The sequence below is a fragment of the Chiloscyllium punctatum genome, chromosome 44 (assembly GCF_047496795.1).
Source record: "Chiloscyllium punctatum isolate Juve2018m chromosome 44, sChiPun1.3, whole genome shotgun sequence".
Classification (NCBI taxonomy): Eukaryota; Metazoa; Chordata; class Chondrichthyes; order Orectolobiformes; family Hemiscylliidae; genus Chiloscyllium; species Chiloscyllium punctatum.
In genome coordinates this window covers 21327382-21342630 of record NC_092782.1, presented here as the reverse complement: position 1 = coordinate 21342630, position 15249 = coordinate 21327382, and the positions used below count along the sequence as shown (strand labels likewise).

Here is a 15249-nt window from a genome sequence, read left to right as displayed (position 1 = left end):
CTTGCTTCAGCATCTGAGGAGTCATAAATGGTGCTGAATATTGTGTAATCATCAGCAAACACCCCCACTTCTAACCTTATGATGGAGGAAAGGTTATTGATGAAGCAGCTGAAGATAGATAAGCATGGGGCACTATCCTGAAGAACTCCGGTAGAGATGTCCTGGAGCTGAGATGGCTGACCTCTAACAACCACAACCAACTTCCTATCTGCCAGACAGAAGCTGAGTGGCCCTGGTAGAACTCAAACTGGGCATCACTGAGCAAGTTATTGCTGAGCAGGTGCTGCTTGATTGCACTATAGATGAAACGTTCTATCACTTTACTGATGATCGAGTGTAGATTGATGGGGTGGGAATTGGCTGAGTTGGAGTTAACCTGCTTATTGTGTGCAGGAAATACTTGGGCAATTTTCCACATTGTTGGGTAGATGCCCATGATATAACTGTACTGGAAGAGCTTGGCTGGAGTAGTGGAAAGTTCTGGTGCAAATGTCTTCAGACCTTTTGCTGGAATGTTGTCATAGCAGTATTCAGTGTCTCTTGATGTCATGTGAATGAATTGAATTGGCTGAAGACTGGTATCTGTGATGCTGGGGACCACAGGAGGAGGCCGAGGTGGAATATCCACTCAGCACTTCTGGCTGAAGATTTCTGCAAGTGCTTCCGCCTTGTCTTTTTCATTGTTGTATTGGGCTCTTCCTAAATTGAGGGTGGGAATATTGTGGAGATGCCTCCTCCAGTCAGTTGTTTAATTGTCTACTACCATTCACAACTAGATGTGGCTGGACTACAGAGCTTACATCTGATCCATTAGTTATGGGATCGCTTAGCTCTGTCTATCACTTGCTGCTTATGTTACTTGGTATGCAAGTAATCAGTAAGCTCTTTTTCTGATGAAGGGCTTTTGCCCGAAACGTCGATTTTCCTGCTCCTCGGATGCTGCCTGAACTGCTGTGCTCTTCCAGCACCACTCTGATCTAGAATCTGGTTTCCAGCATCTGCAGCCCTTGTTTTTACCTGTGCAAGTAATCCTTTTGGTGGCTTTGCCAAGTTGACACAGCATTTTCAGCTCTGCCTGGTGCTGATCCTGGCATGCCCACATGTGCTCTCCATTGAACCAGGGAATATTCTAAGCCATGAAGTTTCAGATTGTGTGAGAGTATAATTCTGCTGTTGTGTGAGAGTATAATTCTGTTGTTGATGGCTCACAGCACTTCATAATGCCCAGTCTTGAGTTGCTAGATCTGTTTGAAGTCAGTCCCATTTAGCATGGTGGTAGTGCCACACAACACGATGAAGGTTATCCTCCATGTGAAGGTGGTACTTCATCTCCACAAGGACTGTGCAGTAGTCACTTACCAATATTGTCATAGACAGATGCATCTGCAGCCAGCAGATTGCTAACTATGAGGTCAGGTATGTTTTTCCATTATGTTGGTTCCCTCATCACCAGTCTCACAGCTATGTCCTTTAGGACTCAACCAGCTTGATCAGTAGCATTTGCACAGTGCCAGTCTTGGGGATGAAGATTGAAATCCCCCACTCGGTACCCTTGCCACCCTCAGTGCTTCCTCCAAGTTGCTCAATATGGAGGAGTACTGATTCATCAGCTGAGGGAGGACGGTATGTGGTAATCAGCAGGTTTCCTTGCCCATGTTTAACCTGATGTCATGATACTTCATGAGGTGTAGAGTAATGTGAAAGACTCCCAGGTCAACCCCCGCCTGAATGTATACCACTGTGCCACTACCTCTGCTGGGTGTCTGTCCTACCAGTGGGACATGGCATATCCGGGGATGATGACGACATCAATGACATTGTCTGCCAGGTATCATTCTGTGAGTATGATTGTGTTGTTTGCCTCGTCTGTGAGACAGCTCTCCCAATTTTGGTACTAGGCTCCAGATGTTAGTAAAGAGGATTTGACAGGATGGACAGGGCTGTTTCGACTGTTACTATTTCTGGTGCCTAGATTTATGCTAGATTATCCATCCAGTTTCATTTCTTTGTTGAGTCTTTGAAACAAATGAGTGGCTTGCTGGGCCATTTCAGAGGGCAATTGAGAATCACCACTTTGCTTTGGTCTAGAATCACATGTTGGATAGACCTGTTGAGGATAGCTGATTTCCTTCCCTGAAGGACATTAGGGAGTGCATGTTAGCTCCAACCTTTCCTGCTTTACAACAGTGATTGCACTTTGTAATCTACTTCATTGGCTGCAGAATGCTTCAAAATATTAGGTGGACATGAAAAGTGGTCCAAAAATGAGAGACTGTCTTTCTCTCTGTCTGCCTTTGTGATTCTTTATGTTCTTAATTTTTCTCTGTCCTTTTCTTTCTTCCTGTCTCTCTTCCTGTCTTTCTATTGAATCTTTTTAGCCTTCATACTCTATTGTTCAAACCATTTGTTATCAATTTCAATAAAACAAAGAACTGTCAAGCAGCTGCTGGACATTTGAAACAAATAAAAATAGAATTTGTTCAGAAACTCTGCAGGTTTGGCAGCATCTGTGGGAAGAAAACAGTTAACTCTTCTAATCCTATGACCCTATTTAGGAAAAGGTGGCATTTGTGCTGACAGTGGGCTGGGGAGGATAGAAGGGAGTTGGTGAAAAGAAATGAATGGATACAAGAAGACAGAGCCTAGAAGGAGGAAACGGTTATGGACCAGACCACACTCCCTGTGAATATATCAAGGTGGTAACACTTAGAACATAACTTTTATCTTATTTAAAGTTGAGTATAAGGTGCTATGTTCCAGATGTAATTTGACTGGTTACAGTACTCGGCATTAAGCAAAACATACTTTATTCTTACTTTACAGTTAAAATACAAAAGAAAAGGAAAGCAGAATTGATATAACTTTTACTCCAATTGAAAACTTAACAAAATAAAAGATTTTAAACTACTAAATAGGGAATATTCCTGTATAGTAACATTCCATAAACACACCCTTTGCAAAGGCAAATTCAGTAAAACAGATTGTCTCGCTTGCAATTCTGTCAGCTGAAAGAGTTCCAGTTTTTTTCTGTAACAGAGAGAGACAACCTCCTCCAAAACCCAGCAACTGCTGAAAGCTAAACTGAAACCTTGGTTCAGTGGGAGGCTGACTCCACCCATTCATGCTGACTCTGTTGTTCAAACTTTAAAAAAAACCCAAGGCCTCACAACTTGTTCACTTTAATGGCTTGGAACAGACTGCTCAGCAGCTCTGTCTCAAACTCCTTTCATAAAAAACACCAGGACAAAATACAGCTCTTAAAGCCATAGTATCATCACAAGACAAAGGGATTGTTAATAGTAAGTCAGGGAAGAGAAGTGGATCATGAGGATTATGAGTAGTTGTAAATAGGTTGGCTGTGCTGAAAGCAACCCATTTGGTGATGGGACTTGGGGTTGTGAAAGGTGGGTAATAGTCAAGGAAGGAGGTGTTCATGTTTTGAAATTGATGCTGCCACACCTGCTGAACTTTACAGCAATTTCTGTTTTTGTTTGCTTACCGATTTCAAGCCTTTCATAGCAGACACATCCAGGAAAGATACTGCAGCAAAGTCAAGGACAATGCTATGTATTTCCACAGTGGGAACACAAAGACCAGCTGGAAGAGGTAATTTCCAATCAATCCGCATCGGCAACTCCTTCATATCTGTCGCTTTATCCAGTTCTTCAATCGTGTTATTATCTTCATTTTCCGAGTCACTCTCCTGACTTCTATCTGCAGTTTGAACATAGCCTTTCTGCATGAAAACATTAATATGATTGGATATGATAGATATGGAGATACAAAAGAGTTTAAATACAGTATTGAAAGGGTTTATGGTGCACAACTGCCACATTTGAGTATGCAGTACTATAAGGATTTGGGTAATATTTGACTAATTTTCTGATCCATTAGACCATAGGATCATAAGAAATAGGAACAGAATTTGTACTGCTAAGACTTCCCTACTCTTATACTCCAACTCTCTTGAAATAATTGCCAACATTCCATTAGTCTTCCTGATTACATGCTGCAGCCATGTGCCAGCTTGCTGTGTTTCATATACAGTTGTCCCCTCAAACCTGCTCCACAATTTAATAAGATCTTGCCTGATCTGACATCCCTCACATCTACTTTCCTGTCTTTTCCCTGTAACCCCGGATTCCACTCCCCCCCCCCCCCCCCGCCCCATCAAGAATTTATCTATTTCTGTTTTAAATGTGCACAACGCTGAATAGGCAGGTCTGTTTTCCCTGGAGCATTAGAGTTTGAGTGGTGACCTTATGGAGGTTTATAAAATCATAAGAGGCAGGGATAGGATAAATAAACAAGATCTGGAGTCCAGAACTAGAAGGCATAGGTTTAGGATGAGAGGGGGAACATTTAATAGGGACTTAAGGAACAACTTTTTCACACAGGTGGATCGCCATCTTGATCATGTGTATGGAATGATCTGCCTGAGGAAGTGGTGGAAGCTGGTACAATTACAACATGTAAAAAGCATCTGGATGGGTATATGAATAGGAAGGGTCTAGAGGGATATGGGCAAAGTGCTGGTAAATGGGACCAGATTAGGTTAGGATATCTAGTTGGTATGGACAATTTGGACCAAAGAATCTGTTTCTGTGCTGTGCATCTGTATGACTCTATGATTCTATGATTATGCCCTCACAGCTATCTGAAGCATGGAAGTTCAAAGACTCACAACTCTCTGAAAGAAAGAAATTCCATATCATCTCAGTCGTAAATTGGCACCCCTTTATGCTGAGACTATGCCCTCTGGTCGTAGACTCTCCCATTAGAGGAAGTACCCTCTCAACATTTACCCTGTTAAGCCCATTAAGAATCCTAGATGTTTCAATGCAGTCTCAATTTATTCTTCTAACCTCCAGTGAGTAAAGCCCCAACCCATTTAATCTTTGCTCACAAAGCAATCTGCATACCAGGGATCAACCTAGTGAACTTTCTCCAATTAAATGAGAACTTACCTTAAATCAGGGGATCAAAACTGCTCACAGTACTTTGGATGTGACCTCACCAGCACTTGGTACAGTTGGAGTTAGACCTCCCTACCCTTATATTCCAAGCCCTTTGAAATAGGGGCAAACAATCCATTAGCCTTCCTGATTACCTGCTGCACCTGTGTGCTAGCTTGCTATGTTATATATACAAGTATCGCCAAATCCCATTGTGTTGCAGGTTTTTTCTATTTAATTGGTATTTGTTTCTTCTTGTTCTTCCTTCCAAAATAAACCTTTTCCCATATGATATTCTACTTGCCAACTTTTTACCTGTGACTTAACCTATCTCTCTGTATTTCCCTCTCAGCTTGCCTTTCCATCTATTTTGTGTTGTCTGCAAATTTGGCTTCAGTTCCTTCCGCCAAGTTATTAATATATATTGTTAACTGCGGAAGTCCAAACACTGATCCCTGCAGAACCCTACAAGTCACAGATTGTCAATCTGAAATTGAACCTCTAATCCCCACCTACTGTTGCCTGCCCATTAGCCAATTCTCTATCCATGCAGGTAGCCATAGCCCTTAATTTCCTTACCAAGCAAAAACCCATCCAACTGTGTCTTGAATATATTTAATGCAGCTGTCTCTATGCTTCCTTGGGCAGAGAATTCCATAGATTCAATACTGTCTGGGAAAAGCAGTTCCTCCTCATCCCTGTCCTAAATCTACTCCCCCTAATCTTGAGGCCATGTCCCCTAGTCCTAGTCTCACCCACCAGCGGAAACAACTTGCCTGCCTCTATTGTATGTACCCCTTTCATAATTTTATGTTTCTAGAAGATCCCCTCTCATTCTTCTAAATTCTAGGAGTACAGTCCCAGGTGGCTTAACCTCTCCTCAGAAGATAACCCCCTCATCTTCAAAATCAACCTGGTGAACCTCCTCTGCACTGCTTCTAAAGCCAGTATGTCCTTCCTCAAGTAAGGAGATCAGAACTGTGCACAATACTCCAGGTGCAGCCTCACCAACACCTTGTACAATTGCAGCAGTACCTCCCTGCTCTTAAATTCAATCCATCGAGCAACGAAGACCAAAATTCCATTTGCCTTCCTGATTATCTGTTGCACCTGCAAATCAACTTGTAGCGATTTATGATAGCACTCCTAGGTCCTTCAGCATTACAGCATGCTGCAATCTTTCACCATTTAAATAATACTCTAATGTATTATTTTTACTTCCAAAGTGGATAACCTCCCATTTACCAACATTGTACTCCATCTGCCAGACTGTTGCCCACTCACTTAACCTATCTAAATCTCTCTGCAGACCCTCCACATCCTCTGCACACTTTGCTTTTTCCACTCAATTTAGTATCATCAGCAAACTTGGATGCGTTACACTTGTCTTCTTCCAAATCATTTATGTATATCATGAAAGTTTCAGGCCCAATATCGACCCTGCAGCACCCTGCTCACCACTGATCTCCAATCAGAGAAACATCCATTTATTCCAACTCTCTGCTTTCTGTTGGTTAACCAGTTATCTATGCTAGTACATTCCCCACAACATGATGCATTCTTATCTTATGGATGAGTCTTTTATGTAGCGCCTTATCGAACACCCTTTTGTTATCTACCTTATGAAATGCCTTCTGGAAGTCCAAATACAACACATATCACAGTTCTCCTCTATCCACTCTTGTTGAGACTTACTTTAAAAACTCTATTAAGTTAGTCAGACACAATTCATTTTGAGAGTATCCCAATTCTTCGCTCTTTGTCCAACTTGTAATGAGATCCACTGAGTATATCTTACATCTTGACACTGTAATTTCCAGGTTTTTCTACTTTACAAGAAACAGAACTTACTGAAGTGATGACTAATTCTCCTTTCCGCAACATTTTTTTGATCTTCTTCAGAGCTTTATTCCTTTTCCGGAGGATTCGGAGTGGATTAAACCCAATCTGCAGAAAGGAGTTTCCAGGAGTTTAGTTACTTGGATGAAATCTCACTGTCATAATCAAATAGAATCACCCGAAATATATCAAAACATAATGTATTCCAGATTATTCCAGACCATTCAAAACAGTTTAGATATTTCATCTTGGGCTATTTTAATTTTACTGAAAATCAAAATTAATTATACAACATCAAGCAATTAATGAAATAGCTTTGAACAAACTGAGCAATATTAAAACCAGGAGAAATAGTCCATGTCATGTTTCAAATTATATGATAAATGGCAACTTACAGCCTCAATGAGTTTGCTCCTGAGGAAGTCGACGTTTGCAAAGAAAATTGGTGAAGGGCATCGAAAGATCTTTACTCCTTCAGGCTCATAAATCTGAGGTGAGAACAAGTTAAACTGGTAGATGTACAGATTTATTAAAGAAATCCAATGGTGTTGGATGATGATAAAATAATTTCCTTACATTGAGGTAGTCTTTCCTGTTCTTGTAGATATCCGTTCCACTAATATTTGCCAATACGGAACATTGTGGACTGAAAATAAAACACAATGTGCTGATCATTCCCATATATTGGTCGATCTGCTTTTTTTTTTATTTCCACGTGACTCTTGACCCAACATTACACTCAAAGTCTGTTGTGTAGTACTCTTCTGCACACTATGTTATATCAAAGCGCTAGAATTTGTTAATCTGCATTGTACTTAATCATGCAAGTTAAGTAAGCAAGCTAAATAACAAATATCATGGTCTTCCTAGACACAGAGGCCAAAGTTAGTGACTATGTTAATCTCATCAGTTGTGATGGATATAGCATGTCATCAGAATGCTCAGCTCAACACTATACAATCAGATGGTCTGCACAAGACAATGCAGGGGATCTGATCACGTGGGAGCCTGAGGGAAACATTCAAAAAACAATTTTGAAACTTCCCAGAAGCTCAACTCTGTTAACATCACACATGAGAAGCAGTAGCCCAGTCATGATCAAGATGGCGATCCACCCAATGGTAACAGGGCATTTCAATCAACAAATGTATCGACTGAGAGAGCAATAAAAGAGATGAGGAAAGAGAGGGCAGTAGCTCAAGCTAAAAATCCAGTAACATCATGACTGCTTACTGGGGAAGAGGCAACTAGGCCATTACAAGATTTCGACTACATCTGCAAACCCACCATACCACTGATACCTCACTACTGTCCATCTAACTTTCCATGAGGGTGAATCATTCTCAACACAACAGATGATGATGATCCCTATGTACTGGATAGTTGTTTGAACTGATTACTACTTTTTACCATTGTGTTTCTGTATACTGATCCAAGTGCTACAGTGGTGGTAGGTAATTTAAATAAAGATTCTTTATTGGTGAATGACAAAACACCAAATGCTTTACACACATTACCTGCTTATTAATACTATACAAACAGACTACATAGCACAAATGAACTTACATCACTTGCTGCAATTTTTAAGATTCATCCCTACAATGTGTCTCTGTTATTATCCATCCCTATTTGCCCCTTGAGAAGGAGATGGTGAGCTGGCTTCTTGAACTGCTGCAGTAGGTAGACCCACAGTGGGTTTAGGGAGGAAATTACAGGAGTTTGACCCAGCAATACTGAAGGAACAGCAATATATTTCCAAGTCAGGGTGGTGAATGGTTTGGAGAGGAATGTGCAGGTGGTGGTGTTCCCATGTATCCACTGAACTTGTCCATCTGGAAAGATGGTGTAGTGACAATGTTATAGTGCCATAGAGATATACAGCATGGAAACAGACCCTTGGTCTAACTTCAGCCAACCAGATGTCCTAAATAAATCTAGTCCTATTTGCCAACATTTGGCCCATATCCTTCTACACTCTTCCTATTCATATACCCATCTGGATGTTTTTTAAATGTTGTAATTGTACCAGCCTCCACCACTTCCCCTGGCAGCTGATTCCATACACACACTATCCTCTGCATGGAAAAGTTTCCCCTTAGGTCCCTATTAAGTCTTTTCTCTCTCACCGTAAGTCTATGCCGTCTAGTTTTGGACTCCCCCACCTTGGAGAAAAGACCTTGGATACTTAGGAGAAAGTGAGGACTGCAGATACTGGAGATCAGAGCTGAAAAAAGTGTTGCTGGAAAAGCGCAGCAGGTCTAGGCGGCATCCAAGGAGCAGGAGTATCGACATTTCGGGCATAAGCCCTTCTTCAGGAATGAGGAAGGTGTGCCAAGCAGGCTAAGATAAAAGGTAGGGAGGAGGGACTTGGGGAGGGGCGTTGGGAATGCGATGGGTGGAAGGAGGTTATGGTGAGGGTGATAGGCTGGAGAGAGGGTGGGGGAGGAGAGGTTGGGAAGAAGATTGCAGGTCAAGAAGGCGGTGCTGAGTCTGAGGATTGGAACTGAGATAAGGTGGGGGAAGGGGAAATGAGGAAGCTGGAGAAATCTGCATTCATCCCTTGTGGTTGGAGGGTTCCTAGGTTGACGATGAGGCGCTCATCCTCCAGGTGTCGTTTGGCCAGGTTCTGGCGATGGAGGAGGCCAAAGACCTGCATGTCCTTGGCGGAGTGGGAGGGAGAGTAAAAGTGTTCAGCCACGGGGCAGTTGGGTTGGTTGGTGCGGATGTCCCAGAGGTGTTCCCTGAAACATTTCGCAAGTAGGCAAAACTAAGTGAAACTAACCCCAGTGACTGACTGTGTGGAGTTTGCACGTTTTCCCCGTGTCTGCGTGGGTTTCCTCCGGGTGCTCCGGTTTCCTCCCACAGTCCAAAGATGTGCAGGTCAGGTGAATTGGCCATGCTAAATTGCCCATAATGTTAGGTAAGGGGTAAATGTAGGGGTATGGGTGGGTTGCGCTTCGGCGGGTCAGTGTGGACTTGTTGGGCTGAAGGGCTTGTTTCCACACTGTAATGTAATGTAATGTAATCTAATCTAATCTTTAGCCTCTCCCCATAGCTGAAACCCTCCAATCCTGGCAACATCCATGTAAATGTTGTAAATTTAAAATTCATCCATACAATATGAACCCTTTCAAGTTTCACAACATCCTTCCTATCATAGGGAGACCAGAATTGCACACAGTATTCCAAAAGTGGCTTAATCAATATCCTGTACAGCTGCAGCATGGCCTCTCAACTCCTAGGCTTAATGCACTCACCATGAAAGGCAAGCATTTCTTCACTATCTTATCGACATGTGACTCCACATTCAAGGAACTATGAACCTACACTCCATGATCTCTGCTCAGCAACATTCCCCAGGACCTTACCTTTAAGTTTATAAGTGCTGTCCTGATTTGTCTTTCCAAAATGCAACACATCACATTTATCTGAATTAATCTCCATTGGCCATTCCTTAGCCCATTGGCCCATCTGATCAAGATCCCATTTGCACTCTGAGGTAACTTTCTTCGCTATCCACTACACCTCCAATTTTGGTTTCATCTGCAAACTTACTAACTATACCTCCTATGTTCACATCTAAATCATTTATATAAATGACAAAAAGTAGCAGATCCAGTAATGATCCTTGCGGCACACTGCTGGTTGTAGGCCTCCAGTCTGAAAAGCAACCCTCCACCACCGCCCTCTGTATTCTACCTGAGAGCCCAGTTCTGTATCTAGATAGTTAGCTCTCCCTCTATTTCGTGTGATCTAACCTTGCTGACATGAGGAAACTTGTTGAAAGCTTTACTGAAGTCCCAAGAGGTCACGTTGGAAGATGATGTCAGAGGAGCACTGGTGAGTTGCTTCAGTGCATCTTGCAGAAGGTATACACTTTTGCCACTATGCATATCTGGTGAAGGAACTGAATGGTAAAGGTGGTGGATGTGTGCAGATCAAGCCAACTGCATGGTGAAGTTAGTGTCAACCTTCCTGAGTGTTAGTGGAACTGCACTCAATCAGGCAAGTGGAGAGCATTCCACTACATGCCTGACTTGAGCCCTTGTAGACTGTTGCCAAGCTTTGGAGAGTTGGGAAGTGAGTTACTCACCGCAGTATTATAGTTTCTGAGCTGCTCTTGTAGTCACTGTACTTATATAGCTGGCCCATGTCAGTTTATGGTCAATGGTAACCACAGGATGTTGATAGTGGAGGATTCCGTGATGGTAACACGGAAATGGTGAGATACTATCATTACAGATGGTTATTGCCTGACACCAATGTGGTGCAAATGTTAATTATTGTACACCAATCCTTTAACATTTTACAAATGCAGCAAGATATTGTACACAATATTTACATATGTATTGATAGTCAGATTAATTGTCCCAGTGACTTTGAAATGTACCAGTGATTTGCAGACTGAGCCCAGTCTGGTAAAAGTGAAACATCACTAACTTTTCTCTTTGAGGGCGGCATGGTGGCTAGCACTGCTCCCTCACAGTGCCAGGGACTGGAGTTTGATTCCCACCTCAGGGGAAACTATCTGTGTGGAGTTTGTATGTTTTCCTCATGGGTTTCCTCCCACAATCCAAAGATGTACAGTTCAAGTGAATTGGCCATGTTTTATTGCCCATTTTCATTAGTCAGGAGTAAATATGGAATGGGGGAATAGATCTGGCTGGGTTTCTCTTCCGAGGGTCGGTGAGGACTTGTTGGGCCAAATGCCTTGTTTCCATACTGTAGGGAATCTAATCTAATAGATATAGGCTGACAATCTATAAATATATCGGTGCCACTTCATGCTCCCACAAGGAGGTTAAACAGTTCATCAGCTTCACGAACACCTTCCATCTTAACCTCAAGTTTACCTGGACTCCTCTATCTCTATCTCCAGCAATCAATCAACATGGACATTTACTTCAAACCCAACGACTCCCACAGAACACCTGTAAAAACACAATCCCTTATTCCCAATTCCTCTACCTCTGCTGTATCTACTCCCAGGTGGAGCAATTCCATTCCAGGACATCCCAGATAGCCTCCTATTTCAAGGACTGCAATTTCCCCTCCCACATGGTCAACAATGCTCTCCAGCACATGTCCTTTAGTTCCAGCACCTCCAACCTTGAACCTTACCCATCCAATCGCAACAAGGATAGAACTCCCTGGTCCTCACCTTCCACCCCACTAATCTCCAGATTAAACTCTGACATTTTTGCCACCTATAATCAGAACTCACTACTAAGGATATATTTCCCTCCACCCCTATCAGCATTCCGCAGAGACAATTCCTTCCCCGACTCACTTATCAGTTCCACGCCCCCTACCAACCCATCCTTCACTTCTGGCACCATTCCTTGCCTCTGCAAACCTGAGCCAATACCTCCTCCCTCACCTCCATCCAGAGCCCCAAAGGATCCTTCCACATCCAGCAGAGATTTTCATGCACATCCTATCATCTCATCAGTGTCCGTTGCTCTCAATGTGGTCTCCTCTACATTGGGAAGACAGGACGGCAACTCGCAGAACGTTTCAGGGAACGCCTCTGGGACACACGCACCAAAAATCTCCACCGCTCTGTGGCCAAGCACTTCAACTCCACCTTCCACTCTGCCAAGGATATGAAAATCCTGGACTTCTTCCAACGCCAAATCCAAGCCACCCGACGACTGGAGGAAGAACGCTTCAACAGCCGCACTGAATCAACATCGACTTCACTAGTTTCCTAATCTCCCTTCCCCCCAATTTATCCCAGATCCAATCTTCCAACTCAGTACCACCCTCTTGACCTGTCTTACCTGTCCATCTTCCTTCACGTCTATCCGCTCCACCCTCCCCACCGACCTATCACAATCACCCCCCACCTGCATCTACCTATCGTCTGCCTAGCTACCTTCCCCCCTGCCCCACCCGCACATTCCTGATGAAGGACTTATGCCCAAAACATCGACTCTCCTACTCCTTGAACACTGTCTGACCTGCTGTGCTTTTCCAGCGCCATACTTTTCGAACATGATCTCCAGCATCTGCAGTCTTCATTTTTACATAGATAAGATAGAGGCAGGCAAGTTGTTTCTACTGGTGGGTGAGACTAGGACTAAGGGACATGGCCTCTAGATTATGGGGGAGTAGATTTAGGACAGAGATGCGGAAAATATGCTTTTCCCTGAGAATTGTGAATCTATGGAATTCTCTGCCCAAGGAAGCTGTAGAGGCAGTTTCATTAAATATATTCAAGACACAGTTGGATGGGTTTTTGCTTGGTAGGGGAATTAAGGGTTATGGGGATAACGCAGGTTGGAAGAGCTGAGACAATGGTCAGCCATGATCTTAATGAATGGAAGAGCAGGTTCGATGGGCCAAAGGCCCACTCTCACTTCTATTACTATGAAACTATCTTGCACTCCTGACTTACATGCAAAAGCTCAAGCAGGAGACCCCTTCGCAGATACAGGTGTGGTACTGGTCGGAGGAGGCAGAGGATCAACTACGGTGCTGTCTGGAATCGGCTGATTGGGCCGTCTTCAAACAGTTCGCAGGTACGTGGTTGAGTAGACCACCACCGTCACCGACTATATCAGCAAGTATGTGGAGGACTGCATACCAAGGGAGTCAATCTGAATGTTCCCCAACAGGAAACCCCGGATGAATCAAGACATACAGAACCTACTTAAAACCAGGTATAAGGCCTTCAGATTAGGAGACCCACTCAAATATAAAGAATCCAAGTATGACCTTCGCAGAGCCACTCAGACAGCCAAGGACTAATACTGATCCAAACTAGAGACCCAGACAGACACATGGTGACTATGGCAGGGACTGAATGATATCACAGTTTCTAAAAGGAGACGATATCCCTCCCTGATCATCTCAACACTGCCTATGTTCGCTTTGAGCAGACTTTTGACGGAGAGGTAACACCTATTCTGACAAGTCCTGATGAAGCTATCCCAACCCTCACTGCATCAGAGCTCAGTTTAGTTTTCGTTTGTGTGAATCCAAGGAAAGCGATGGGACCAGGCTGGGTACCAGGCCGTGCACTCAGAGCATGCGCAGGTCAACTGGCAGAGGTCTTCTCGGACATCTTCAATCTCTCCCTGCAGCAGGCCACTGACTCTGCCTGTTTCAAGAGGGCCATCATCATCCCTGTGCCTAAGAAGGCTCATGTAGCATGTCTCTATGACTATCGCCCAATGACCCTAACTTCAGTGGTCATGCAGTGCTTTGAAAGGCTGGTCATAGCAATAATCAACTCCAGCCTCCTTACTACTCTTGACCCACTCCAATTTGCCTATCAAGCCAACAGATCCACGTCAGATGCCATATCATTTGCCCTTCACTCCTCCCTAGAACATCTTGACACCAAGAACAGCTACATAAGAATCCTACTCATTGACTACAGTTCAGCCTTCAACACTATTATCCCCTCGAGACTGATTACTAAACTTAGTGATCGCGGACTAAGTCCCACTCTCTGCAACTGGATCCTCAGTTTCCTGACTCACAGGCCACAATCAGTGAAGTTTGGGGACAATATTTCATCCTCACTAACATTTAACACTGGAGCCCCCCAGGGGTGCATACTCAGCCCCTACTGTACTCACTGTATACCCATGATTGCTCCCAAATACCAGACTAATGCCATTTATAAATTCACTGATGACACCACCATAGGTGGTCGAACCTCAGATGGTGACGAAACAGATTACAGACAGGAGGTGGAAGACCTGAAACAATGGTGAACTGAGAACAACCTAGCTCTCAATACCAGCAAAACCAAGGAACTTATGATTGACTTTTGGTAGGATGTTACTCATACCCCCCTACACATTAACAGTACTGAGGTGGAATGAGTGCAGAGTGTCAAGCTCCTGGGAGTGGTCATCCACAACAAGCTTTCTTGGACTCTTCATAGAACATAGAACAATACAGCACAGAACAGGCCCTTCGGCCCACGATGTTGTGCCGAACTTCTATCCTAGATTAAGCACCCATCCATGTACCTATCCAAATGCCGCTTAAAGGTCGCCAATGAATCTGACTCTACCACTCCCACGGGCAGCGCATTCCATGCCCCCACCACTCTCTGGGTGAAGAACCCACCCCTGACATCTCCCCTATACCTTCCACCCTTCACCTTAAATTTATGTCCCCTTGTAACACTCTGTTGTACCCGGGGAAAAAGTTTCTGACTGTCTACTCTATCTATTCCTCTGATCATCTTATAAACCTCTATCAAGTCACCCCTCATCCTTCGCCGTTCCAACGAGAAAAGGCCGAGAACTCTCAACCTATCCTCGTACGACCTACTCTCCATTCCAGGCAACATCCTGGTAAATCTTCTCTGCACCCTCTCCAAAGCTTCCACATCTTTCCTAAAGTGAGGCGACCAGAACTGCACACAGTACTCCAAATGTGGCCTAACCAAAGTCCTGTACAGCTGCAACATCACCTCACGACTCTTGAATTC

General features: G+C 43.6%; 1 protein-coding gene across 1 annotated transcript in view; it reads right to left on the bottom strand.

Moving 5' to 3' along the window:
• The window catches only part of LOC140466796 (chloride anion exchanger-like), a 73817-nt gene that overhangs the window by 22827 nt on the left and 35741 nt on the right, over nt 1-15249 (bottom strand). The window contains exons 13-16 of the mRNA XM_072562437.1: nt 7371-7440; nt 7190-7282; nt 6807-6902; nt 3500-3736 (exon numbers count right to left, since the gene is read on the bottom strand). Coding sequence (XP_072418538.1) covers nt 3500-3736; nt 6807-6902; nt 7190-7282; nt 7371-7440 — 496 coding nt within the window. The remainder of the gene's footprint in view (nt 1-3499; nt 3737-6806; nt 6903-7189; nt 7283-7370; nt 7441-15249) is intronic.